Raw genomic sequence first — 23,837 nt, 5'->3', positions numbered from 1 at the left:
AGCAAATGAAGCTTACCTAGTTCTGTTTTAAGTAGTTAAATCAACTAATCGTATCAATGGCTACTATCTACTAAGTTGAAAGGTACTAACCCCCCCGTCAGAACGTGTTCCCCCAGGTGTACATCGGGGCCATCGTGCCCAACGGCGCGGCAGAAAAGGACGGCCGCCTTCGAGCCGGGGACGAGCTCATCGGTATTGACGGCGTGATTGTGAAGGGCCGCTCGCACAAGCAGGTGTTGGACCTCATGACTAACGCTGCCCGTAACGGTCAAGTCATGCTGACCGTACGCAGGAAGGTCATCTATCGAGGTGAGCGCTAGCGCTGCAACAAAATATTAGCAAACAAGATTTCAATTGTCAAAAATCAACTTATGTCTTCAGAAATGCCTCTTATGAATCGTATCACGGCAGACGCGACAGATGAGGAGGTTCAGGAGATGACGCCGACGCTGGTCAACGGCTCCCCCAAACTACCTCGGTTGCCCATGCCCAGCGCCCTGGATCACGAGTCCTTCGACATCACGCTGCACCGCAAAGACTCAGAGGGCTTCGGATTCGTCATCCTCACATCCAAGAGCAGACCCCCATACGGAGGTGAGATAGTCAGCCGTTCTCCAATGAAACATCTAAGTCTCCTTCAATTATTTGCCATCCATCCATCCATCCATCCATCCATCCATCCATCCATCCATCCATCCATCCATCCATCCATCCGCCAGTCCACCATCTGACATCTGATTGTTCACCCTTCAGTGATCCCTCACAAAATCGGCCGCATCATCGAAGGCAGCCCGACAGACCGCTGCGGCCTGCTCCACGTGGGCGACCGCATCTCGGCCGTCAACGGTCGCTCCATCCTGGAGCTCTCTCACAACGACATCGTCCAACTGATCAAGGACGCCGGCAACGTGGTGACACTCACTGTAGTGCCCGAGGATGGTGGGTTTGCTGCTTTGTTGTTGTTGTTAACTTTAGGCTGAAGGTCCTCACGCAAGCAAGAGAGGTAGCTATAAATATTTGAGCATCTACATTAAAAATGTAGGTTTTTCGTGGAGGAGTGCAAAAGGCTCGAGTGAATCCAAACGTTATTAGATCTCCGTGGTACCCTGATAGTCAATTGTATCTTCTTGGAGTATGAAATACTTATGATAATGCTACTCCCTGTTGGAATTCCAAATCCTGTAGAGTACAAGGGTCCTCCTTCTGGTGCCAGCTCCGCTCGACAGAGTCCAGCTCTTCAGCATCGAGCTATCGGACAACGCTCGGCTCTACAGGATGAACGGTGAGGAAATCGTGCAAAATGTCATTTGCACTTTTTCTTTGTGTCCACCTTTTGTGAGGAAAATGGTGACAGTAGGACAAAAGTGAAAGAAACAAGCATAAATAAGTGACATGAATATATGATGTAAGATTCCCAAGCATGTACAAAAGATGTTTCCAAACAAATATATCATAAGCGTAATTGGGATTACAAAAATGCAAATTTCAAACCACCCGATACATCATCCATGGCGCTTTGGTCCACTGAGCCTCAAGCATTGCAGTTGTTTTTCTTTCACTTTGCATAATGGATCGAGCAGTGTTTTGCCTGCAGCGTAGTGCATGTACACCAGCCCCTCCAACTGACAAGGTGTGTGTGTGTATGTGTGTGTGTGTGACAGCTATAACTTGGACATGGAGGACAAACGAGATGGCGTCTCTTGGTCTGAACACAAAAATATCCCAGTGGAGCAGGGGGCTCTGTGTGTGACCGGACCCAACCAGGTGACAATAATCCCACCATCTCATTTTCTTCCTATTCTGAAGCCATATTTGGCAAATCATCTGTGTAGCTCTCATTATTACCACAATTGATTTGAAATGAAACAAAGAAGAGGAATTCCAACCGTTTCTAAATTTGTCTCCTGCGTTTTCTGAGACCCAAAATAATGCGACACATGTCTGCTGAGCTGTTGTCATGGCTGCCAATGGAACAGGTTCGCTTGTATTCATGAATCTTTTTCTATGGTAACATTGTGATGATGCTGCTGCTGCATAGGGCTGTCTGACTGTCGAGTTGGACAGGAGCCCCAGAGGCTTCGGCTTTAGCCTGCGAGGGGGGACCGAGTACAACATGGGTCTGTACATCTTGAGACTGGCCGAGGATGGCCCCGCCCTGCTGGACGGAAGGATCCACGTGAGTGGCCAAAGCGTTACTTCTCAATAAAGCCGCAATCCCACCCCGGTGGTTCATTCCATACGTTGACCCGCTATCTAAAGCGCTTCATGAACTAATAGCATCCGGAGGTCATGATCATTTAGTTTCAAGCTGGAACGAGAAAGGGAACAGAAGCTCCTCACGGGAGATGCATCTTGCGCGGTCTGCGGGCATGCACGCCAACGTCAGGCGTGATTAGGAAACGACGGATGGACATGCGTCCTGTGTCGTCTCCAATAATAGAAGCTCCCTCCAGGCTCTGTGTGTGCACTGTAAATGAGTGGTTTTCAAACTACCGTATTTTCCGCCCTATAAGGCGCACCTAAAAACCTAAAATTTTCTCAAAAACCAACAGTGCGCCTTATAGTCCGGTGCGCCTTATATATGGACCAAATTCCTAAATTTAAACTGGCCCAAAGCATTGTGTCATGAAATCAATCATAAGTGGCCCGCTGAAGACTATGAATCATGACTCAAAAAGACTATGGATCATTATTTTATGATTATAAAGTAATTTGTTCCGTCTGAAGTTGAAATAAAAAAGATAAAATGGAGAATGATTTGATTTGGATTAAAAATCTGACATGATGCATTAATGGTGCGCCTTATAGTCCGGTGCGCCTTATATAAGGATAAAGTTTTAAAATGGGCCATTCATTGAAGGTGTGCCTTATAGTCCGGTGCGCCTTATAGGCCGGAAAATACGGTAAGTGTGTGCGCAGGCTTTAACCTGGGGTCAGCAATGTAATTGATGATGAATTCAACTGGTACCTTGACTAACAAATGTAATTAGTTCTGAGACCACACTTGTTAATTATCTTATTCCTATAATAATAATTCCCCATTGAAATGGAATGAAAGGTCATAACAGCAATGCCTTGTTTATTATGGGGGTTACGTTCCGGATCACCCCGACAGCAGACGGAATCCTCAAAGTAGCAGCCAAAGTAGTTATATTATTATCTACATATTTTTTTAAGCTTCATGCATCACAGGTATTATTTTTATAGCAGGTATATATATATTTTTTAATGAGCTGAACTTGTGACCCCGCTGTAACACTTACCGTGTGTGTCGCTTGGGCAGGTCGGAGACGAGATTGTGGAGATCAATGGCGAGCCGGCCCGGGGTATTTCGCATACGCGTGCCATTGAGCTGATCCAAGCAGGAGGAAGCAAAGTGGCGCTGCTGCTCCGACCTGGCGCTGGCTTGACTCAAGATGGCAGTAAGTGCGAATATCAATATGCCAATATGACATATAAGAGGCTATTTTATACTCATTTTTTAATTTTCTTTTTAAAATGGTTGCTTATTCTCATTTTTTTATTCGTATTCATTGAAAAGGGTTGCTACTGACAAACAGTATTATTGCTAAAATGATAGACCTAAGGCCCATGCACAGGTAAACTTTATATCTGTCATTTTTTTCGACTATTTCTCATTTTTTTATTTAATTCTTTTTAATTTTTGGAATCATAGTTTTTTTAATATAATTATTTTACAATTTATTATTGATCATTTGAACTACTTCAAATATTTTTTGGATCATTTTCAACAAGGATCCTATCCTTTAGAGGTGCTGCTGTTTTGGTTAGCGACAGTGTTCAAATATGCTCATCATGTGGATTTGTGCGATGGAGGTGTTTAAATGTCAATTGGGTGCACAGCCTTTTGCCATTCTAGTCCCAATGCTCCTTTTTTCCTCTAGATTTGTTTCCTAATTAAAATTCATATGTTATTGATTTCATTTGTGCAAGCAGGTGGGCTGCTTGTGTTTTCCAAATGAGCTTTTTTATGAGGAGCGCCATGTATAATTTTACCCCAGCCTACCTTCCTGTTTCCTTAACGATGTGCTGCTCATTCTCGGGACGCCACGTGTACTTACTTGTGGTGGTTGACGCATTCCGTTACTAACCATCTGCTTCCTGCCGGGTCTTCTTCATCTCTTCCTTTTTTTGTCATGCAGGTAGCGCAGGTTCTTCTACTGTATGCTACTACACCGAGCACCAACACTAACATCCTCACATGCCTCTTCCCGGTCTCTACTCTTTCTACCTTGGTAATAGCTACCTCCATTTTCTTGTTCAGATTTTTTAACGGTGTGGAGCAGATGTGATCGCACGCTACTCATAAAGAGTTCGGGATATTTGGCTCTGGGGAAATTTCAGGGTGAACCTAAATTGCACGATAGGTTCAATTGATTCGACTTTTTTTGCACGACTTGCTGTTCTCTCTCAAAGAGCTAAATGGCAACATTCCCAGAATATGTGATTTATACTTTTATCATGGAGGATGTTCTCTAGATTCACCCGCAGAAGGTCAAAATCAGATATTAACAGAGAGCACATTCTATTTTTGGATTTCCCCCTCCAAAATGATTCAAATACATTATTATTATTATTATTATTATTATTATTATTATTATTATTATTATTATTATTATTATTATTATTATTATTATTATTATTATTATTATTATTATTATTATTATTATTATTATTATTATTATTATGAAAACAGGTTCCTTAGTGCCTTTTGTCTCGCTTGCACACTTCTCCAAATAAGAAACCAACGGTGCTTGCTTCAAGGGCTCTTCCTGTCACTGTAAAACTGACACACAACATTTTCAACATTTCATACTTCAACTCAACATTTTTATTTACTGAATTAATTATTTTAATAACTGAGCTCAAATAACTGATACTTCAACACACCGCATAGAACAATAGCATATAGCTTACTATGAATAAATAAGTCAATAGATCAAATAAATAAGTTAATAATTAATAGAGCAAATAAATAAACAATAATTCTGGGCTATATTAAAAAATGACAACGGAGCAGTTTATTTCACTCCAAATCAGCCATAACTTTTGATGTCGTTTTCTGCAGGTCAAAAACACATTTCTCCCTCCAGCGCCACCAGAGAGGTGTTTTTTTCGGACACATCACCCTTGTCCTCTCCATACCTCACCGGGGCTTCCACTCTCGCCACCATTCCTTACTCTGGCGGTCCAAAGCACCGCCGGAGTGGCATATCCTCGTCGCGAGGGCTGCCGAGTTTGAGCTCGGTGGAAGAGCGGGACGAATGGCGGGACGCCGAGACTGCGCCGGGAAAGATGACGAGCGGCCCGAAAGCAGGGGAGACTTTATTCCAAGCCAAAGACGAGCCTCGCGGGGCCAGACGTACTCAGAGCCGCGCGCACGTAGCAAATCGCAGCGAGAACAGGGCCACTCGAACACGGTCGGCCAGTTTCGGGGAAAGGGCTCGGCCTATTCGCAGACACAAAGAATCAAGGAGCAGCGACAGCAAAGTCGCTCTGAGGTCAGGACCGAGCCTCGATACGGCCAGACAATCCAACGGCTGCAGAGCAAACCAGAGACACTCCATCCACGGAGACATCAACATGAGGCAGAGCGCAGAGAACTGGAAGAGCCAGGTGGAACCCATGACCTCCAGGACTGCCAGGAGCCCTGCCAGGGGCCCGCCCATTAGCCCTGGGGAATGGAAAGTTCCCAGCCAAGCAAGAATCCTCTCCCAGGATGAGGTCCTGAAACACCCTTTTTGGTAGGAGAACGTGCCGAGTCTTCGGTTCTGAGCGCTTCCAGAAAGAGTGCTACACTTTTATAACCCTTTGCTTGTCCATTTGGGGAGCGGGGGTGCACCGGTGGCACGTAGCAGCCTCTATCTAGCCTCCCCCCCCATGGCCGCCCTGCCTCGACTCGCTGCTCTCGGTTAGGCAGAAGGTCTCGCCGTGTGATTTTGTGCCAATCGCATCCATCCACCCCATTATGCAAGGCAAGTCGGGGAAGTTGACTGAGGAATATTTTTCTATCTCGCATGCAGTTCATCCTTCTTTTTGACACAGCAGAAGACAAGTTCTTCATCATCCCGCATTCAACTCCAGACTGTTCACTCTCTTCCTTAAGCATCCTTCAAATGACCAGAAACTTGTGCTTTTTGCTTTACTGAGCGTACAGAACAACAGCAATGATAAGAATGGACTCTCGGGGGTGCTCGGTTTATGACAAGGTTCCTCCCCTACGGCGGAAATATGACCTGAAATGACAGTAGGACCATCTCAAGTGCGACTCCACTTCAAAAGCAGCATTATGATTCCCATTAAAATAGAAAAAGTTCATGAAATAGAAACAGCTCTTTTTTTTTTCTCCGTTTAGAATCAAATGGAGAATAGTTAAGAACCGGAATGGTCCAAATTGAAACCTTGCCCAATCCGAGCTCCCAGGTCATATACTTCCGCTTTGTAACCCGGGAATGTTGTGGCCGTCGTAAACCAAGGACTCCCTTTCTATGTACATGTAGCCATTCCATGTTTTTAAGAGCCCCATTTCGGTGTGGTCCCATGTTCTCCCACTTGGGGATCTATGTGTACGTCATGACACTTAGAGGTCACCGCCGTACCCAATGTGTGCAGTCGCTTGTGAATTGTAATATAGATATTTATACATATATAGATATGAATGTTACGTCATGTTTTGCAGGAAATATGTATCTACTAAAGTCAACCGCACTGCGTCCGTCCGTCCGTCCCCACCTGTAGCATAACAGATTGATGATATTTAACCTTGTGTGATTTGTCGCCAAATGTTCTGTGTTAAGGCCGAGGCGACATTTTATAGAAGAACTTGCGAGTCATGTCGCTGCCTGCTGACGAGAGGAGAGGAGAGAAAAGACGAGGTGTGCTGCTTTCTGACTTTTTGTCACTGACGCAACTTATGGCTTTACTGTGGACACTTACTTGCTTTGTCTTTATTTTATGCTGTAAAGTGTACCAAACGTTAGTTGACGGATTTAAGGTAGATTAAGCTTTTGTCAGCTTTTGTTTTTATTCCCAAATCATCTGTGCATCTGTCTCTCTTTCTCTCGCTCTCTCTCTCTCCCTCTCTCGCACAACCAATAATTATGATATTACTAATATTAACATAACATATTAACATAAAGCACAATTCTGGTTCCTGCAAAATTTCTCAATGAGAAGATTATAAAGCGTGTGCAATAGCTCTAAAGTCTATACATTATATTAACTATTCTATATTCAGAATTGTAACTTTCTGAAGGCTCACGTAAATCCATCCCTCCATCATCTGACAGAAATGGTCAGAAATAAAGCTGAAATGTTTATTAGGTTTTTAAAATGTATTATGGTAAAAAAAAAATAGTTGTTGAAAAAAAATCTCATGCTTTAGTATTCTGTGCTGACCTTTCATCTAAATGATGACTTCATAAAGAACAACATCAGGATTATTTTTAGATGTTTTATTTTTATATTATTTATTCAGAGAACCTTTGACTTTGAAGTCAGTCTTTTAAGTGTAATATTTGTCTTGTGTTTTTGTTGAACTGACTCCACGCTGAGTTTGAAGATTATGGTATTCAGGTGAGCTCAGGGAACATAGCGTTGTAGCAAACAGAAGATCATGCGGTGTCAAAACTGCCGAGCGGGAGTTTTTGTGCAATATAGTGAGCGAGGGCAGTTCAACCGGAAAACACGATTTCTTTTTGTGTTGAGCTCTTTATTTTCATCATCATTGTATCATGCTGTGGCCTTGCATCGCTTTCGTAGGGGAAAAAAAAAGAAAAAACAATATGTGTGCTTCTCTTCTACATGGCGTAGGAAACATAGAGATGTAAATGTTTGTACATTGTACAGCACCTTTCTAAATATTCGCTCGGCGTTCTTTTGGGGAGGGGTGGGTAGGTAAATAAAACAGAGGTCTATTCATGAAATTGCCCCATTATTTTTTATATATTGAAAAAAAAGGAAGAACATTGATTGAAAAAGAATCTTGACGTGGTGTTATGTTCATGCACTGAATAATAAAGTTTTCTGGAAACATCCTTAAGACTGCACTAGATTGTATCCATGAAAAAAAGAAATTCAGCAGGTCTCGTGTTGTCATGGTAACAGATTTTTTTTTCCCAACTCGGATGTGGGAGTGATATTTTCCCCACAAATCAAATCAGCTCAAATGATACTTATTATCTTTTCACTTCTCTGTGTAATTCCAGCAACACAATGTTCTGAATAATTAGGACTGCGATGGAATTGTTTGCGAAACCTTTCAGGTGAAGAAGAACAATTACAACGTAGGATTTTGAAGGAATTTTGCGATTTCCCTATTTGATGCGCGTGCTAAGTAAGCAAAAAAAAAAGTGTGCAATCCAAATTCAATCAAATTGTTATATATTTCTTAATAAATGAGCACCATTATGTGCACACGCACTCGCACGCACAGTTTTCCATCCTGCTAAAGTTATGTTTCTGTCATTTATCTTTATCACCACAAGGTGGTGCTGCCTCACCAGGTCTCTGTTTGTTTACGTCTTAGTTAGGTTCCCCAATTTTTCCCCAGGAAAGTCAGATGCCCTTTATCGTGGTGTAAGTGATGGGAAAACCTGGCAACGGGAAATGAGGTGACATGTTTGACCTGCCCAGACTTTGATTTGGAAAACGTACGTGGGAGTCCAGGACTCTGATAAATCCCTCCACTCTTAGCTTTCAATGTCCGTGTACATCACAGCCTTGGAATGCTTCCAAACAGGCGGCATGGAATGTTTATCCTGCAGTCGGCACTTTTTTCTTTCAGGCCAAAACTCCTAAAAAGAAAAACTCGTGTCAAAAATTTAGTTTAAAAAAAATAATAATTATTGATTATTTTTTAGGGTCGCAAAGACAAATTATTGGCTTCACTGAATGTATCAAATATGTTGTAATATGGCTGGGAATCGTAGGAAAAGCCCGATTTTCTCTGCACTGATCCATTATTTGTTGTCCATTTGGATTTATACCCCAAAATAGCAGCCCCAATGTTCCGCAGGCACCAAAGCTGCAATCAAGATGTTGCCAGGGGAGACACCACATGTGGGTGGAGGACCAGTGTCAACAAAACTAGACGGAGATGGAAGACTCGCTTTGAATTTTCCTCCAGAACGAGTTTGGCAATGAGGCGCATCACAACAGTGACAGTTGTGGAATGTATCCATGACGATAACCCAAACTTACTACGTCACGGCAACAGTCGTCATCATCCTTTCAGGCGTTTTATCTGTTTTTTTTTAATTATTATTTATCATGGAACTTAAGAGAATAAATTGAAGTCAGATGGTCTCCCACCCTTGTCAAGACAAGCGCTTTGGATAGATGGGAAAAAAACAAGGGCTTCCCTCATTATTCACAGGGAATACCCTTTCTTATTTAGACCACACCCATTTTGTTGGCGACGCATTTAAAAGAAATAGACTGTGAAACTTTCAAGAAAATTTATAACGTAACCATAGAAATGCATAATAAATTCCCACCCAAAAAATAACATTTCAAAAAAACGAGAGCGAGAGATTATTTCATTTTTTGGCCCCAGATGGTTTAATGGTTGAGACAAGAGGAAAATCAAGTAAAGACTAATTAGAAGCACTTCCTGTCCGATTTTTTCAAAGTAAAATAAGACCCAAGCTGCCAAGAAAAGAATTTCTATTGGAGACTGCAACTTTCCTCCAAGCAGACCATGTTCACGCCTCAACATTCAGACTGCAAATGGAACGCACACTTGTGCAAAACTAATTAAGTAAGCATGTACACCAGAAACAAGGAGGTAGAAGATTGTATAGACAGGTGTGTCAGAGTACTTGTGTTGAAAAACATAAAAAGTAAGTTTTCCATCAATCTAGTCTGTAAAAAAAAAAGGATTGGGGACGAAAATGTTTTCTTTTATTGGGAATTCCTCATGTAGCTTCTGCTGTTATATTGCTTTTATGTTGAAAAGTTTCTTTCTTTCATTGCCATTGACGTTAACTTGATGGCTTTTTTTTTTTTTCTTTTTTTTTTTTAGAGGAACTCCAAGAAGGGGGAGGACCTCGGGACGGAGAAAAAGACGCGCCTCGGTTTCACCGGCAGAATAAGTCACAGAGGCTCGAATGACTGAAATGGAAACATTTGGGATCAAGGTTGCAAACATGGGATTTTTTTTTCTATTGGGAAGCAGCACGGGCCTCAAATTCACATCTCTACTCTGCTTCTACTGCCTTGTGTGGAGTTCAGAAGGTGAGCACAATAGCTATAAATATATTTATTGTTCTTATTATTATTGTTCAAATGTTCTAATAAATAAATACTGTAAAATATATTTTTTTACCTCTACATTCTCAAAAATGATCAATTACTTTTTCATATGCAGGTTTGTTTCTTTTTTTTAACCTTAATTCCTTTAATAGCAGTTGAGAACAGATTATCTTCAGCAATCTCGACCTGTCGGCAGAGTAAAACGATGCAGAATAAAAGCCGGTATAAAGAAAGACACATACCTGTTCACAAAATATAATAAAACCTTGGCACAAAACAAAATAATATTACAATTTGAAAAAGACTTCTTCAAAGCCCTTTTTTTTTAATCAAATTGCCTGTCTTCATCTTGCTTTTGAGGACACTGGTATCCTAGACATCACGATCAAAGCATGCGTGATGCCTTTTTTCCCTTTGCTCTAGAGAGTGGTTGTGCTTGTGAAACCATGTATTTATGTTTTGATGCTTCTGTCTTTTACTTGTACATCAACTACTTAGAAGCTGAGCTTGAATGTAAACAAAGAAATATATAGCAACGTTTGTCCATCAGGGAGCAACATACATGTCACAAAGATGATTGAAATTCCCATCTAGTTGTCTCTCTTGCTTAATTTTACTTTAGTCATTTTATTTATCTGCACATTAGTAGATGAGCAAGATGAAAAACCTTCCTTTGACTAGTTTTAAGGTCAGATATTCTTGTCCTATGTGTGGCTTAGCCTCTCTCCTAAAATAATGATGTGCTCATTGTTTGTTCAAAGTTCATTTGTCGCCTCTCACGCTTTTCTTTAAACAAAAGAATTTTTCTCACATTCCCGGTGTCATTCGCTCCATATTAGCACGCACGCTGCCTGTATATATATTTATCCTAGCGTCTGTTTTTCCTCCAGCCAACTGTCCCACACCTCAGAGAGGAGAAAACAGCGTGTTGAGCGACCAGGCTCGCCTGATGAATAAATATCCGGAAGGCTCCAACGTCACCTTGGAGTGTTGCAACGGCTTTGAAAAAGAGTCGGGCTCGGAGGTTATACGTTGCCTGAATGGCAACTGGACTCGAATTGAGCTCATCTGCAAAAGTAAGACGCAATTGGCATTGCCTTGAAAGTACTCACAAATGTTCTCAAATACAGATAAAGTACAGTTAAAAAAATCAGACGAGTAAAACTTTGGAGTGATTCGAGTTCTCCCTTAAAGATCTGATTACCGTAATTTTCGGACTATAAGTCGCACTGGAGTATAAATCGCACCAGCCATAAAATGCCCAAAAAAGTGAAAAATAAAAACATATATATGTATATAAGTCGCTCCTGAGTATAAGTCGCCCCCCCACCCAAACTATGGAAAAAAAACGCGACTTATAGTCTGAAAATTACGGTACTATTTTCCAGTATTGATCACTTCTATTTAAGGTCGGCTTGATGTTTACGACATTAAAACAATGTGTTCCCATAGATACGTTTGGGTTTTGTCCAGCTCAGACAGATAATGTTGGACACTCCAAGCTGCTGTTTTGTAGGAAGGCCCAATAAATTTGCCGTGCATCATTCTTGTAGCTGACAACATCCGTTATCTTAAAAGGCCATGATGAGGGAATATCTTGCTTCTACTCATTTGTTGTCCTCGATGTTCATGTCACTGATGTTCCTCTTCTTTCAGCTTTACAAGCCACTGTGTACACGTGAACGCGTTTTATTTGATGTCATTGTTTGATTGTCCTTTATGGCACACTAGGAATGGACTGCGGTGAGCCTAAACCTCAACCCAACATGATTTTTGACACCAGCACCGGCACCCTCTTTGGCGACATTATCAAAGTCACATGTGAAAAAGGGTGAGTTGAAGAAAAGTATCTTTCTGTATGTCATTATAAAACATTTCGAGTGTGTGTGTGGTTTTAAGTTTTAACTTTCAAGTATAAAGAAAAGTAAACCACAGTCTGTCATCGAACTATTTTTTTTTCCAATGTTGCCCATCTCTCATTGGCCACGCAACAAAAAAAAAAAATCTTTGCCAACCCTGGTACCCTTTAAAAAAAATGCTGACTGCGCTGAAAGATTTTGCTCAAACCACTCTCAGTATGTTTGTCAAAGTTCTTTTGAAAAAGTCCCTCCACAAACTAAAGCTCCCGTTAGCGCTCGCTCATGCCAACACAAATGCAGAAGGTGTGTTCCTGATTACAGGGAGAGCGGGAACACCAAAACAGAAAATCCCGGGCTAAAGTAACTTTCCAATCACCCTGCTGTTTCCACAGTTACGACATTAGCGGCACCAGCTACAAGCAATGCTACGAGCGGGGCTGGTTTGGAAGATCCAAGTGTGACAGTAAATATTTCCATGGTCTTTTTCTTTGTCAAAATCAGTAGACAGATTTTTTTTCAAAAGAGGATAAACCCAAAATTGTGTTGGTGCCATCTTTCAGTATTAACGTGCAACAAGCCCGCAGAGGTGAGCAACGGCACACACTCCTGGGATTCCCAAGACCGCCCAACGTACGGCCAAATGATCGTGTATAATTGTGATGAAGGCTACACACTCGTTGGCAATGACTCCATTCAATGCGATGACACGGGTAAATACGATTCTCCGCCTCCTGAATGCAAAGGTAAGGCAAAGCTTTGTTTTGCATCTTTCAAACAGAATTTGTTGAGTTATTTAGTGTGATTTGTTTTTATGTGGTCTAGCCAAGTGACAGTGTACTCCAGATTACCGTATTTTCCGGACTCTAAAGCGCACCTAGAAACCTAAAATTCTCTCAAAAGCTGACCGTGCGCTTTATAGTCCAGTGCGCCTTATATATGGACTAAATTCTTAAATATAAACTGGCCCGAAGCATTGTGTGATGAAATCAATCATAAGTGGCCCGCTGAAGACTATGAATCATGAATCAAAAAGACTATGGATCATTATTTTGTGATTATAAAGTAATTTCTTGCGTCTGAAGTAGAAATAAAAAAGATAAAATGGAGAATGATTTGATTTGGATTAAAAATCTGACATGATGCATTAAGGGTGCGCCTTATAGTCCGGTGCGCCTTTATATAAGGACAAAGTTTTAAAATGGGCCATTCATTGAAGGTGCGCCTTATAGTCCGGTGCGCCTTATAGTCCGGAAAATACGGTAATTTAAATAAAATGAATTTCTCAAGTCTGCACCTTTATACAGGTCCACACTAAAACTGTATTTTTTTTTTATTTGTGGGCACCTTTTGTGACCACAATATCTTGCTTCTCATTAGAAAACATCCTACAAACTATAAATTGCAGTGACAAGTTGTTTTCCTCGTTTTTGCAGACGTTTCATCATCATTGGCCCCATCGACCACGGCAGCAGCAGCTCACAGAGATATAATTATCAGGGGCGGAACAGAAGTCACCACGCAGCGAGGTACGCTCACGCACAAATATCTCGAAGATACTTATCGCCAGTGCGGCCTTAATTTCCCCTGCGCTTGGGGGACCAACCCTGCCGAAACAATAATAACAAAATAAAGAAAAGAAGAAATTCGCAATTATTCTAACCCTAATTTGACTCTTTACAGAAAAACATGGTGTGGTCACAGATGCCAACAAGGATGTTGGTGAGTTATCCATCGCATGAGACATTTATTTTTTGAGTTGAACAGATTATTCATGTGTCTTTTTTTCAGATTATTTACCTGTTATACTCAGCGTGGTGTGCGTCTCACTAGGTAAGCACTTCATTTACCCACACAAAGTAACGCTGCAACAACTTCAATGTTTTTTTTTTTTTTTTTGTGTTCAGTCGCATGCATAGGGGTGCTCTCTCTTCATCGATGTCTTCTCAGGAGAAAAGGGTATGTCAAATTGGCTTACTACATTGTGTTTAATTCTTTGACGCTTTGGTTAGGGACAATGCAGGTCTGTTGCCATGGATACAGTAGGATCAGACGGACAGCAAATCAGACTGACATTAATTATTAAGCGCTTTCCCAATAATGTACTGAAGCATAAAACAAATGGACTCAATATTTAAAAAAAGATTGGGACATCGATAAAATAATTCACTGGGGATTTTTGTTTGTTGTTGTGCATCAGTAGTGAGAAACTGGAACGCTTGACATTTTGTTTAAAAAAAATAAAATAATAAAATGTGATTATAAAAGTGAGTGAAAGAATGCGTGTGATAATATTGTATCTTTGTGACCTTGTAGGTCGTATGACACCAGGGAAGACCAGAAGTCTGAGTTTCTAATCTTCCAAAACATCTAGAAGGCTCCTTGCACGGAAAGGTACTCTCGTCCATCGCCATGCCTGAAAACATGCTCACTATTTATAAACACTGAACCCAATTTCAACATTTCTGTTTTGTTATACCTCCAGTTGGAAGAATGCCTATCTGCTGGAGAGCATCTGGGAAGTCAGGAAGGACGTGCCAACACACTGGAGCAGTTCCTCTAAAGGGGAAAAAGGAATTTGATATATAATGCACTTCCATTCAGTTGAGTTCATGTGTCATCAGTCCAATGATAAACATTAAGCACTTTTATTTTCTCGTTACGTTTGCCACAATGTTGTAAATATTCACTGCCGCCTAAGTATTTTTTATTGTATTTTTTTATATCCATAACTGGAATAAAAGTCACTAATATGGGTCAAATGTGAAGTTTGGAAAGGTTCTTAGCGTGAGAACGTTGGCGTAGACGAGGACTACTACAATGTGGTACAGTTTGCTGACTGCGGTGGCAGCTGATAAAAGGCACAATCAGCTACATTCTTCGCCTTTGCATGTTTCTGCCCCCTCATTGTGAGGTCCCCCCCTTTGCTGGGCTGTGAAGGATAATGTCACACTTCATGGCAAAGAATGCAGAAAGCGGGCTACCTACGTTTCGTGCAAAAGAGATTCCAACCATGCAGCCACCTCTTTCCACTGCGTTGCATATACATGAATTGAAAACTTGTGTTGTTGTGGTCTGCAAGTCTGCTTCGTAAGTCCCAGGTTCAAATTTCTCCCCATGCGTGCGTGGTTTTTCCAGGTTCTCTTTGGCTTCTTCTCTTAAGGTGATTGTAGATGATCTATGTCTGAATAGATAACACATGGTCGGATGGATTTGGATGTACCCAGCTGCATTTTTGAGATCGCCACAATGATCTTAATTCATTTTGAGGACTTGGAGCATGTGTTTGTTCACTTTTGCATTGCATTGAATAGATTGTTTCATGTTTTGTCTTGGGTTCCCTTTGGTTTTATGTCTCTTCTGCTCAATTGGATTTTGTCTCCACCCATTTTTGTCAGCCCTTGTGCAATTGGGAAACACTGCTTAGGTGTTTCTTGCCTGGTTGTTTTGGCTATTTACATTTAGCTCCTTGTTCCCTGCTCTCTTTCAGCATGTTGGTAAGTTGCTGCTGTGACTTTCTTCTCTATGAGTTTATAGTCTGGTTTTTCTTGGACATATATTTTGAGCATTTTGCAATTTCCAAGTATCTTGTTTTTCCTCCCTGGTCAAGCATCCCTCCTTCCGTGCACTTGGGTCACACCAACACTTTGAATTCCAAATTAAGACACTGATTTAAGAAAAAAAAATAATACTTTTACACACATTCCAGATGAGTGAAAACGCTCAGACATCCATCCGACCGTTCACAGACGTTCAATAGACTGGTCGCTTGACTGGCCTGAATTCCTTCTATTCCCTGAGCAATTGCAACACAGGACGTAAGAGTTTGATTAATGTTGTATCATTTACGGGCTGACCTCACAAGTCACAAGTATTTCTCCTTTTTGAGGCAAACTAGCCTTTACTCATAATATTGTGTGTGTGTGTGCGTGCAAAATAAGCTTGAGGGACTTCTATCTCAAGTAGTTATCAGGAAGAAAATGGCCTCATTTGCGTCTTATGTAATTGGGGATGTTCTCATTTTGGAAGCCAGCAGACATCGATAAACCCCACCCAAGGGGTGGGGGGGACATTTGTTGGAAAACATTGGGCGGCATCCACTGATTTATTTTCAACAAGTCGCATGAGCTGCAATGAAACAGATGCCGATAATAAGCACTTTGCCCCACCGCTAAAGAGCAGCTGGGACCATGTGGTCACGTGTGCTTCTTGCTCGGCTCAAACCACACGCTGCCAAGTCCCATTAGGAAATGATTGAAGCTTTTTTTTTAAAGGAAAAACATGGAACCCTCCTGGGGATGGGGGAAAGGGTGCTGGGAAGCATGCAGGGTTGATGTGACCTCTGCACAAGAAGTGAGGAAACAAACCTGATAGTGCTTGACAACTGGGGAAAAAAAATTGCCGTTCCCCACCCAGGTCACTATCAGCCGCTGTCGTCTCCTCATTTACGTCACAGGCTTTTCATCGGCAAGCCTGCACAAGAAAAACATAAGCAATTGTCACCAGGTTGAACGATGATAAAATACTTGGACATGAATGGCTTTGAATGCATCTACGTCCATTTAATATTTGATATTTTTTAGAAGTGCCCATATTAATCGATTAACCGATAATTGCTGGATGATCAAATTAATTTGCAGCTATTTTGTGTCATTTTTTAATCATAAATATTGAAAAGGTTTCAAAGATATAATTGTCGACATTATTCTGAGCTGACCGGGAACAGAAAAATAACTTCTGATCATTCTTAATTGGATTGGAAATTGCTCCAATTCTTGGAGTTGTTGCTTTGTATGTGTTTTATACACTTCAGTATAAAATGAAACTACGGCCACTGTAAATCAAGCAACACTCACCTGCCCATTTTTTTTTTTAAACTTCCAGTCTCCATCCTGTTTGTGCAGGACAGGAAAATGTTGAAACCAGTTTGTCTGTCACTTTCGTAGGAATGGGAATTCAATACGTACGTGCTGCGATGACTCTGATTCCATGTAAATGAGGAATAAGAGTCATATTTCAAGTTTATTGCAGTGCGTAGCTACATCCTCTTTGGCGTCATCCGAGTGGGTTCTCACAGCTGAGCCCAGTTTCATTTTGTTCAACCAGAGCCGCTTGCATGGTGCATTTTGGTTAGTTTGCTTGGACTGTTTGTATCTGTTTACTTTTCTTTAATTGATCTAATAGTCATTATTGTCTTGTGTCCTCTGCAGCTATTTTAAATCAATGCATTGTCAGGTTTTCTTTTCCCTCCACTATGGCATGAATCGACTTGAAGCCCAAATGATTAAATAAATAAACATGACTTCCAGACTGGCTTTACCCTGGGGCATCTGTAGTCCAGGTGGCATCCCACTTAAAAGACTTGAGCTTATCATGACTCAAAGGTTGTCTCAATTAGATCACACTCTTTGTGCCCCAGAAATGCAGACTCCCACATCCCTCTGTATTTTTTTTTTTTTGTACTACAGCTTTATTTGTTCAAAGATAGTAGACTTAGACCAAACTTTATTCATCCCAGGGGGAAATTGACAGTCTCACAATTTCCACACCCCAGAGAGGCAACCCAAACACTGCTGGGAGACAATATCATAATAATAATAATAATGTAAAAATGTAATAGAATTGAGGCTAACACACAATCAGCATTGTAAATAAGGTCAATCAGATGGATTTCCATCACATGAGGCTGTCTAGGTTTTAAGACACTACACACCACAGACGTACTGTGAGTGTGTTTGTTTGTGCGTGTGGGCAGCGGAGCAGACAAAATATTTGCTGCAAAAGGACTTGAAAGTGCTTGTACACTTTTGGGATGGTGAAGATTTACTGTTTCTTGAAATGTGAGACAAACCAGATCTGTCTGTTATAATAAGAGGAGCAGATGTTCATTTGAAATCTTTGTTGTTTCAATACACATTCCTCAGAGCCATCTTTTAGATTGATTACTGCTGCATCTTCTAGTACACACATACGGATAACTGAGCCATATGCGAGTCTTCAAACTTCACATCCAAGTCGTCATATTTGTTTTCCCTGTTCCTCATATTTGTTTTCCCGTTTGGTGTATTTTACGATTCATAAAGGATCACGTTAGAGGCTACGAATGAAGGGAGTGCCACTTTCAAACGATACTGATTCAAACAGTAGTTAAGAGTAGAAGACCAAAACTCAAATGTAATCGTTTCCTTCTTAGTCCCGTGTTAATGGAATTCACGTGAAAGTAGCCCCTTTTGTGGAGCTTTTTTTTTTTTTTACATCTTGAGGTTTTTCTTGAGATGCCAAGAAAGGAAAATCTGACTAAAATGTTTGGTAGTCATGCTTGATTGAGGAACTCCCTGTGACTCACATAAGCTTTGAGGTGAGCTGGTTCCGTGTTGATTTTGAAACGATATAAGGCTTGCCAGGGTTTGATTATGCGAACAAAGCCTACATGAGGGGTGGAGCTGGAAAAAAATCCTCTCTCCGTCTACTCTATATATCCTGCATTGTTTGACATGGCTATCGGTACGATGAGGAGAGTGAAGGCAAGCCAGAAAATTGGATATGAAGCTGTGACGGATCTCTGAATGTGGGCCATGTTTGGGTGAGAGTAAGGAGTGAATCTTCAAGGGCGGGGGGAAATGATTCACGGGAGTGTGGAGACAGAGCTGTAACTTAAAAGTAGCACTGCATCAGCCATCATCGTTCCCTATTTTTACAAGTTGTCTAAAAATAAAACTCTCCAGAGGTTCATCAGCCATGAATCAACACTGTTGTGCAGAGTTTGACACTTACGTCATTTGTTATAGTATGAAGTGTTGAGTATTATTTTAAAATGAATTCATCATTCTCTAAAAAAAAAGGCTTACTAGCATAGATAGGACTGTAAAATATAAATAACACATAGATAAAAAGAGGCATAAGGGTCAAGCAAGTGTCATTGGATATCATAATTATTTTAAGGACTACTTTTATTTCCGTCACATTTTACATAAATAACAGCACTCATGCTTGAATACAAATATTTAGTGACAGTATTCCCCCTAATAGTATGACTAAACATGTTTTGAATCAATTCTTAATTCTAGTCTCCCCTCCCAAAGAATTGCCTGTTTATGTCAACTTGCAAAAATCAGTCATATTTCAGGTTGACATTTGAAATATTTAATGAAGTGAAAAAAAGTGTAAGCGTGAAAATTTCACATACATTTGACCACAGCTGAGTAAAACAACAAAAATACTTAATGTACCAATGAGCAGCCGCGATGATGTCACAAGGCTGCCACCTGTTGGCCTTGTAAGGCAGCACATCAACAAAGCTGCCTTGAGCTTCCCTCCACATTGTAACCGATTTCAAATGGTGCTAGACATGATGGCAACTCTGAACACCAGAGGAAAACGGTTACCCTTGGTGAGGCTGATGAGACAGACGCCTTTGCTGTCCAAGCCCCCCCGAAGTGTGTTCCTGCTCAAGAACACCGATTTCAAATGGTGCTAGATGGGACTTTACACTCTAACACACCATCTGAAACCGGTTCCCTGGGGAGGAAGCCTAAAAAATCTGTGTGTGCCTAAGGCCCGCCATCTGCAACACAAACAAGATTAGTCTTTTTTTTTTTTCTCAAAATCATCGTTGCCCTGGAACATTGTTTATCTTGATTTTTGCAACGGTAACAAGCATCGCATTGGACTGGATTATGAGATTCAATCAAAAAGAACACCGGGAAACATTTGATTCTTTTGTTGCGCTGATAGCTCAAATCAAAAACTATTTTAAATCATTATTGTTTTTTTTTTTTAATACATTTGTGTGTCCAGGCACTAGCATTCTACAATTATTGAATGAAATATTTTTTGCAGGGTTGCCAGCCTGTTGTTTGAGTCCCGCTGTTCCTTCTAAAGTGGGTCAGAACTTCTGAAAGTGGCACAAGTGAGTACAACTGCATCCAGATGAAGCACAGCCAACTTTGAACATAAACACTATACTGTAAAAGCCCGCATCGGCTTCCTTTCGCACCTTCCGAGCGCAATCCAAAGTTTGTTCTGTTTCAAAGCCGAGTATAAGATTCCATTTGCCTTGCAGTCCTCTCCGCTGACTATGACAAAGCAACTAATCCAAAAAACCTCAGTGTGTCTTTTGGGGATAATTTTGACTGGGGCTAATCCTTACTCCCTTGTGCTTCAGCTTCTAAAACAACAGTTGTTTAGTGTCAATTTATGTCCTGGCCGGCCCGTATTTTGGATAGACAGTCAATGCTTATGAGTCCCGATTAATTAAAGGCATCGTCAGCCCAAGTGAGGCACGTCTGAATTGGTGACGACACCTAATGCTTGCATGCTCATGTGGTTGCGCACGTATAAACAGAGTAGGTGGTTAATCCGATTACAGATTAGAGGGCCTAATTTATCGGGCGTGAGAGAGGCAAACTCATCGGGCTAAATGTTTTTTCGCATCGAAAAGGTTTGCTCGAATAAATTCAGCGGGCCCAAATTGTCGCTTGACATCCCCAATGTATTTGAATTATGAGGTTTTTTTTCTTTCTTGAGAAACAATGCAAAATGAATACACTGTGAGAAATGAAGTTCATATTTCACAAACACATCATTTATCTGAATGTCATGTTTTGTAGGGGCGCATAACATATTAAAAAGGAATTGTTTAATTGAGCCTTACCATAGTATGGTAGTTTTTGTTTAGTACGCCCCCCACTGGCCATATAAGGCTACTGCATTTAGAAGTGTGAACGAGTTGTGGGTTAAAAGCAAGATGGCCACCCCCGGTGTGATTTGTTGACTATGTTGAGACAATAGAGAGAGCAAGAAAGTATGCCCGTGTAAGCACTTGTACCTGCTTTTCAATTATGAACTAGACATTGTCATCGTAGAAATACAGCGCCAATCTCAGCTCGCGCCTCGAGGCAAACGTGGACGACATCCCCAAATGATTTCCAGGTGGCTTTCAACATCTTATCAGAATAGATTGGGCTTGTTGCAAATGTTTTTATTTTTCATGCTCTCGTCCCTCCGGCCCGCCACTGAAAACAAGTCGAGTCTTAGCCAATGCGCTGGTTGTTCATTTGGCCTGAGAGGCTGGGCCCCTCCCTTCAAAGAGAGTGGCAAAATAACTATTGAGGTCACGCTTCTCTTATCCGCAAAAGTGGGTCACTTGTTGCACTGCTCAGCCTCGGAAAGGACATTTGGACTACAGATGACACAGCAGTCCTAAAAAAGGACTATTAACTAATTAATTAGGTTTGTTGTGTCACACAGGTGAGGAGGCGGATTAATTGAAACGGCTTCAGGGAAAATACCGCCAACCCTGTTATGTCACGATTAGCCATTTACTCAATGCCTACTTTGTCTGGTAGTAAGTGTTCGACCTAAGTTTAGAGATGCTATCATTCGCACACAGGCACTCTGACTCTGTTGCTAGCCAAAACAGCAGCACCTACCAAGGCAAGTAGACATTGTATAATATGGTGTGGCCTCCCAATGCATGTTGAATACATGACATTTGGTGACAAAAATATCAATCAGGAAGACTGAGTCATGGCCGCTTTTAGCCACCTTAGTCTCGCCGCTTGGGACTGAAGTGGACCATCCTCCAAGAAAATAATGTGTGACTCTTAAACATACACCAAGCAATTTTAAATGTGAAAACTATGACCCTGTGCCAAATTTCGAGGTGCCACACCTGTCTCCCTGTTTATTTATCGACGCAATCAAATGCCAGCAGCAGCATCCTTCTGGAAGGAGGAGGAGGGCCAAGGGCGACTCAGCAGTCCCCCCCCTGAGCTTCAGATGATCTAATACCCTACTTACTGCATCGGTTTTTGTTTTGAATCATTAACTGATGACCAGTACGTTAATTAGCTGGGAAAGGCACCTAAGTGCTTTATATCCATATAGCTGTATTGCTAATTCCAAAAATGGGTACAAATAAAACCCATCCCCATGTACCTTTCTCATAGTATTTTTTTGCAGTGGCGTCTGCCTAAAATGGTCCAAAGGATTTTGTGGCTGGTGACTTCCAAAGCATATGATTCACCGCCCCCTGAAAAACATTCACTGGCACTGATTCATACGTTCTGAATGGAAGCATCTGCATGCGTTCTGCCTCCGTCTGTTTATTTATCTACGCAATCAATTGCCAGTAGCATCCTTCTGGAAGGAAGAAGGGCCGATGGCGACTCAGCAGCGCCCCCTTGAGCTTCTGGGCCGCAACGACTTTAATTATATCAAGTGCGCACTTAAAAGAGGCCAGATTATTGTTGACCTCCTGACAGTTCGTGACGCAGCACAATGTTTTTGTTTTTTGACGCAGCAAAATGTTGTCAATTGAAACGCAACGCGAGTTGCGTCACCGGTGACGTCCACTCGGTTTAGCCGTCAAATAGTAAGACTTGGTATCAAAGAAATGTTAATGAGTTTGTTACAAGTGAAAAGGGAGCGTGTTGATTCGTTTGGTGTGCCATTGTCAAGTGCGAACTGCGTAACACGGTACTCTTCCATTGCGTGATTACGCACTGGCCATCTCTTGCGCAGCATCCTATTCCTGGCTTTGCCTCCACGCGTTTTGTTTACATCGCTCTCTCTCTCATCCTCCCTGAAAAGCCCCGAGTCAAGTTTTGACGCCGAGTTGCGTGCACAAGTTGACGCGTTGTTTCTCCGTTCTGTTCTCTTGGCGGAAATTCCCACCGGATCTCAAGCGAAGCTCCTCTTCTGACGCAGTTTCATTTACCTGTTGTCAAGTTGAAGGCCAAACCTTGTTTTGAAGGAGCACACTGTCACTCTTCGCATCCGTGTTATGACGACGACGGGGGTTTTCTTTGGATTTGAAATCACATATTAGCGGCACCGTCGGGCTTTTATTTGGAGCACTTCGCGCAACCATTAGGAACTACTTTTAGTGGTATTCTCGACGCGAGATTACGCAGCGCGACGACGCTTTCTGCTCGCGATAACGTTCTTAACTTACGTGTTTATCGCGGAGATTGTTCCCCTCCAAAGCCGCTGAGGTGTCGTTGGTCCAACCGCTCCTCCGTGAGAGCTCGGCCCGTCACGGTTGTCCCCTTCGCCGCCACAGTCGGCCCCACGAGCGCACGTTTATCTGCGGCGTATCCCACAGTAACGATTTTCCATAGCGCAAACACCAGCGGCCCAACCTCCAGACACTCCCCCGGACGCCGATTGGTCCAGAGCTCCACGAAACACCTACGTCATCCCAGGAATCACATGTGGCTGACGCATATTTACAAACATCACTCGCGTCACGTGGTTTCGAGTGCCAGTTCTTTACCGTAAAACGCTTCTCTTTGTCGTGCTCACGGCCTCGCTTCTTTTACATAACTCAACAAAGTAGCGAATGAAGGGAAATGTCAATGACGACAGCATTACGTCATAGACATTTTAAAACCAAATGATCTTAAAGGTACAGTTTTTGACACAGCGACGCATTTAATGGGAGCCATTCCTATGGCCATACTGTATGTCTTCAGATGCCTTATTTTTGTATCTTGAATGCAATTGAATATTTCCTCCACAAAGCGGCGGTATAATACTCAAGATTGAAGGAAAACTCATTTACTCTAATTCCGACTCATCCTGTTCGCTTTTACGAGGTGATTTAAACACTATTGTGTTTCCTTCCTTCTGTTGTGTAATAGAAAAAATCATTGCCAGCTGTTGTTTACGGTTTTTAGTAGTAGTCATTTTAAAGTGTTTACA

At 41.7% G+C, this 23,837-nt stretch overlaps 2 protein-coding genes and 1 long non-coding RNA gene across 9 annotated transcripts in view; 2 read left to right on the top strand and 1 right to left on the bottom strand.

Moving 5' to 3' along the window:
• Positions 1 to 8,057, top strand: part of LOC133161880 (membrane-associated guanylate kinase, WW and PDZ domain-containing protein 3) — a 71,168-nt gene extending 63,111 nt beyond the window's left edge. For 2 of the 7 annotated variants that reach the window (XM_061290597.1, XM_061290596.1), the window contains exons 14-22: positions 102 to 309; positions 412 to 594; positions 754 to 939; positions 1,186 to 1,282; positions 1,662 to 1,764; positions 2,039 to 2,176; positions 3,284 to 3,422; positions 4,164 to 4,256; positions 5,090 to 5,221. In XM_061290597.1, coding sequence (XP_061146581.1) covers positions 102 to 309; positions 412 to 594; positions 754 to 939; positions 1,186 to 1,282; positions 1,662 to 1,764; positions 2,039 to 2,176; positions 3,284 to 3,422; positions 4,164 to 4,213 — 1,104 coding nt within the window. In that variant the 3' untranslated portion in view covers positions 4,214 to 4,256; positions 5,090 to 5,221. Of the gene's footprint in view, positions 1 to 101; positions 310 to 381; positions 595 to 753; positions 940 to 1,185; positions 1,283 to 1,661; positions 1,765 to 2,038; positions 2,177 to 3,283; positions 3,423 to 4,163; positions 4,257 to 5,089 lie in introns of all 7 variants that reach the window. The other 5 variants (XM_061290591.1, XM_061290593.1, XM_061290594.1 and 2 more) reach the window with 3 other exon arrangements.
• A 2,010-nt stretch (positions 8,058 to 10,067) lies between these two features.
• im:7151449 (complement decay-accelerating factor, GPI-anchored) lies at positions 10,068 to 14,893 on the top strand. Its single transcript, XM_061290599.1, has 11 exons — positions 10,068 to 10,257; positions 11,166 to 11,351; positions 12,007 to 12,106; positions 12,527 to 12,597; positions 12,695 to 12,877; positions 13,568 to 13,660; positions 13,815 to 13,853; positions 13,923 to 13,964; positions 14,039 to 14,090; positions 14,448 to 14,525; positions 14,617 to 14,893. The coding sequence occupies exons 1-10, from the start codon at positions 10,131 to 10,133 to the stop codon at positions 14,503 to 14,505; spliced, it is 951 nt and encodes a 316-aa protein (XP_061146583.1). The 5' UTR covers positions 10,068 to 10,130; the 3' UTR covers positions 14,506 to 14,525; positions 14,617 to 14,893.
• On the bottom strand, positions 13,358 to 23,335 carry LOC133161885 (uncharacterized). Its single transcript, XR_009716141.1, has 4 exons — positions 23,089 to 23,335; positions 16,499 to 16,604; positions 14,611 to 14,690; positions 13,358 to 14,547 (listed from the first exon to the last, which is right to left on the bottom strand). It is a non-coding gene; the product is annotated as an uncharacterized LOC133161885 (long non-coding RNA).
• Between the last annotated feature and the right edge of the window lie 502 nt (positions 23,336 to 23,837).

This window comes from Syngnathus typhle, linkage group LG11 (assembly GCF_033458585.1).
Source record: "Syngnathus typhle isolate RoL2023-S1 ecotype Sweden linkage group LG11, RoL_Styp_1.0, whole genome shotgun sequence".
Taxonomy (NCBI): domain Eukaryota; kingdom Metazoa; phylum Chordata; class Actinopteri; order Syngnathiformes; family Syngnathidae; genus Syngnathus; species Syngnathus typhle.
The sequence above is the reverse complement of the archived record's forward strand: the minus strand, read 5'-3'. Positions and strand labels throughout refer to the sequence as shown.